Here is a 4292-nt window from a genome sequence, read left to right as displayed (position 1 = left end):
GTGTGTTGTGTGTGTTGTGGGGTGGGTGTGTGTGTGTGTGTGTGTGTGTGTGTGTGTGTGTGTGTGTGTGTGTGTTTATAACTGACCGTTCCATTGCGGTGTTCCATGGCAACAGTCAAAAGAGCGGGAAGCAGAACCAGCTGATTGATCTTATTTTTTTATCGTTTCCCAGGGCAACAGTCAGAGGTCAGGGAACTGAACCAGCTCCTGAACGAGCTGAGGTCCATGCAGAGAAAGCCGTGGCTTCCACGCAGGAGAGAGACCAGGTCATGCTGGTCTCAACAGAAACAGATGGACACCACAGCGTACAGACAGAGGTAGGATGGATGGACACACACCAGGATTTCAGTTAGTAAAATGGTGCCCGTCCAGGGTTTCTGTTAGGAAAATGGTGCCTGTCCAGGGTTTCTGTTAGGAAATGGTCGTCAGGGTTTCTGTAGAAAATGGTGCCCGTCCAGGGTTCTGTTAGGAAATGGTGTCCGTCAGGGTTTCTGTTAGTAAAATGGTGGCCGTCCAGGGTTTCTGTTAGTAAAATGGTGGCCGTCCAGGGTTTCTGTTAGGTAAAATGGGCCCCGTCCAGGGTTTCTGTTAGGAAAATGGGGCCGTCCAGGGTTTCTGTTAGGAAAATGGTGCCGTCCAGGGTTTCTGTTAGAAAATGGTGCCCGTCCAGGGTTTCTGTTAGGAAAATGGTGCCGTCCAGGGTTTCTGTTAGGAAAATGGTGCCCGTCCGGGTTCTGTTTAGGAAAATGGTGCCCGTCCAGGGTTCTGTTAGGAAAATGGTGGCCGTCCAGGTTCTGTTAGGAAAATGGTGCCGTCCAGGGTTTCTGTTAGGAAAATGGTGGCCGTCAGGGTTTCTGTTAGGAAAAATGGTGGCCCGTCCAGGGTTTCTGTTAGGAAAATGGTGCCGTCCAGGGTTTCTGTTAGGAAAATGGTGGCCCGTCCAGGGTTTCTGTTAGGAAAATGGTGCCCGTCCAGGGTTTCTGTTAGGAAAATGGGGCCGTCCAGGTTTCGTTAGTAAAATTGTGCCGTCCAGGGTTTCTGTTAGTAAAATGGTGCCCGTCCAGGGTTTCCTGTTAGGAAAATGGTGCCCGTCCAGGGTTTCTGTTTAGGAAAATGGTGCCCGTCCAGGGTTTCTGTTAGGAAAATGGTGCCCGTCCAGGGTTTCTGTTAGGAAAATGGTGCCCGTCCAGGGTTTCTGTTAGGAAATGGTGCCGTCCAGGGTTTCTGTTAGTAAAATGTGCCCGTCCAGGGTTTCTGTTAGGAAAATGGTGCCCGTCCAGGGTTTCTGTAGGAAAATGGTGCCCGTCCAGGGTTTCTGTTAGGAAAATGGTGCCCGTCCAGGGTTTCTGTTAGGAAATGGTGCCCGTCCAGGGTTTCTGTTAGGAAAATGGTGGCCGTCCAGGGTTTCTGTTAGGAAAATGGTGCCGTCAGGTTTTTGTTAGGAAAATGGTGGCCCGTCCAGGGTTTCTGTTAGGAAAATGGTGCCCGTCCAGAGTTTCTGTTAGGAAATGGTGCCGTCCAGGGTTTCTGTTAGGAAAATGGTGCCCGTCAGGGTTTCTGTTAGGAAAATGGTGCCTCCAGGGTTTCTGTTAGGAAAATGGTGCCCGTCCAGGGTTTCTGTTGAAAATGGTGCCCGTCCAGGTTTCTGTTAGGAAAATGGTGCCCGTCCAGGGTTTCTGTTAGTAAAATGGTGCCCGTCCAGGGTTTCTGTTAGTAAAATGGTGCCCGTCCAGGGTTTCTGTTAGGAAAATGGTGCCCCCAGGGTTCTGTAGTAAAATGGTGCCCGTCCAGGGTTTCTGTTAGTAAAATGGTGCCCGTCCAGGGTTTCTGTTAGGAAAATGGTGCCCGTCCCAGGGTTCTGTTAGGAAAATGGTGGCCCGTCCAGCGGTTTCTGTTAGTAAATGGTGCCCGTCCAGGGTTTCTGTTAGGAAAATGGTGGCCCGTCCAGGGTTTTCTGTTAGTAAAATGGTGCCCGTCCAGGGTTTCTGTTAGTACAATCAAAAGATGTGCTGGGCTCACTTTGTACCCACTGAGGTCAAGAAATTCTTATTACTGTTTATGGTACGAACCTAATACATTAGACGTCTGTGCCCGATTTCCATCGGCCTTAACTTCAGTTAGAGGTGATGATAAATTTGTCGCCCTTACCGTTTACACAAGGTCGGGTTTTATGACTTAGGAAATTAACTAAAGTTCCAGAATCCAGAGGTAGTCTGGGTCTAGTTTATAGCTCCTAATTCAAATGGGTCGTGCCCGTCTTCATGTGTTTTGACGGTTTCTGTTAGCGACAAAAATGCAATAGAGGGCGGCCCGTCCAGGTGTATACTTGTTTATAGCTATAATATATATATATACACATATAGTCACATATACCGGATAGGTGCAGTGAAATGTGTTGTTTTACAGGGTCAGGAAAGAATACATTATTGATCGGTTTGTGAAAAGATTTAACCAAGTGTTTGTCAATTTATTTAAACTATTTAATAGCCTATTTTACTTTGATTGAATTTCACCGTCCTTCACTAGATCTGTAATCTATTACTCATTATAAACTGGGTGGTTCGAGCCCTGAATGCTGAATGGCTGACAGCCGTCGTATACCACGGGTATGAAAAAAAACAACGTTTACTTATACTGCTCTAATGTACATTGGTAACCAGTTTATAATAGCAATAAGGCACCTTGGGGGTTTGTGATATATGGTTAATATACCACGGCTATGGGCTGTGTCCAGGCACTYCGCGGTGTGTCGTGCTTAAGAACAGCCCTTAGCCGTGGTATATTGGCCGTATACCACACCTCCTCTGGCCCTATTGGTTCAATAAAGGATTTGAGAAATGGCATTTTAAGTCCCAAATTATCATTCTCTCAAAAATGTGTAGTTAATAGTTTACTTTAAATGATTTTGTACAGTACAAACATCCTAACCTGTTCTCTGTCCTTGAGCATCTTCTCCATGGCGGCAGCCTTCTCCGACACGGCGCTCCTCTCAAACTCCTTCTCCCTCATGAGGAGGGACACCTGCATGTTGGTCTCCTGCAGGGCTCTGAACTCTGACTCCTTCTCCCKGCTCCGCTGGGCCACAGCCTCGTTCTCATCCTTCAATACAATTCAAAATAACTTTAAATTGTCCAGGTTTCAGCCAACAACGGAAATATATCATCTTCTGCTCCGCTCTCAACCCCCTCCGGACAGCACACTTGACCCCTCACACTTGACCCCTCACACTTGACCCCTCACACTTGACCCCTCACACTTGACCCCTCACAGTAGACCCCTCACAGTAGACCCCTCACAGTTGACCCCTCACAGTTGACCCCTCACAGTTGACCCCTCACAGTTGACCCCTCACAGTTGACCCCTCACAGTTGACAAGTTGCAGTCCGCTGGATAGGAGAGCGCGTTGTGGGTTTAAGGTCTTGCTCAAGAAACCCACCGTCTTTGGATGTGAAGTTTAGCAGCCCCTCCAGAGATTTCAGATCAACCCAGCCCAGGATTCAAACTGGCTAAACCTTCCGGGTAAATGTTTTAACTCCTTACCGCTGGGCTACTCCTTCAGCTTCCTGGTACCATCTCCAGGATAAGGCTCTCTCCTTCAGGTTGGTCACGGCTTGTTTTTAACACCTCGTGATTCACCTCTCCGGTTCCTCAGCTTCTCACTCACCTGGAGAAAATTAAACAGATGCACAGATTTGAACGGCTGCTAGAACTCTCCTTGCTTTGCAGACCTATGTGGACACTCAAAGATGGCTTGCTAGAACTCTCCTGCTGCACCTATGTGGACACTCAAAAGTGGCTGCTAGAACTCTCCTGTGCTTTGCACCTATGGTGGACACTCAAAATGGCTGCTAGGAACTTCTCCTGCTTTGCACCTATGTGGGACACTCCAAAAATTGGCTGCTAGAACTTCTCCTGCTTTGCACCGATGTGGACACTCAAAAATGCTGCTAGAACTTCCTGCTTTGCACCTATTGGGACACTTCAAATGGCGGCTAGACTCTCCTGCTTTGCACCTATGTGGACACTCAAAATGCTGCTGAAACTCTCTGCCTTTGCCTCTGATTGTGGACACTCAAAATGGCTGCTAGAACTCTCCTTGCTTGACCTATGTGGACAACTCAAAATGGCTGCTAGAACTTCCTGCTTCTGCACCTATGTGGACAACGTTCAAAATGGCTGCTTAGACTGCCTGCTTTGCACCTTATGTGGACACTCAAACATGGCTGGCTAGAACTCTCCTGCTTTGGCACCTATGTGGACACTCAAAATGGCTGCTAGAAACTCTCCTGCTT

The 4292-nt window shown here is 48.0% G+C and overlaps 1 protein-coding gene across 1 annotated transcript in view; it reads right to left on the bottom strand.

Annotated features, from left to right (window-relative positions):
- LOC112077031 (thyroid receptor-interacting protein 11-like) overlaps window positions 1-3099 on the bottom strand; it is a gene marked incomplete at its 5' end in the record, with an annotated part of 5880 nt that extends 2781 nt beyond the window's left edge. Inside the window, one exon of the mRNA XM_024143639.2 lies at window positions 2929-3099. Coding sequence (XP_023999407.1) covers window positions 2929-3099 — 171 coding nt within the window. The remainder of the gene's footprint in view (window positions 1-2928) is intronic.
- Window positions 3100-4292: the final 1193 nt, after the last annotated feature.

Source organism: Salvelinus sp. IW2-2015, unplaced genomic scaffold (assembly GCF_002910315.2).
Source record: "Salvelinus sp. IW2-2015 unplaced genomic scaffold, ASM291031v2 Un_scaffold4212, whole genome shotgun sequence".
Taxonomy (NCBI): Eukaryota; Metazoa; Chordata; class Actinopteri; order Salmoniformes; family Salmonidae; genus Salvelinus; species Salvelinus sp. IW2-2015.
Note: the sequence above shows the minus strand (reverse complement) of the source record. Positions and strands in the feature narration are given on the sequence as shown.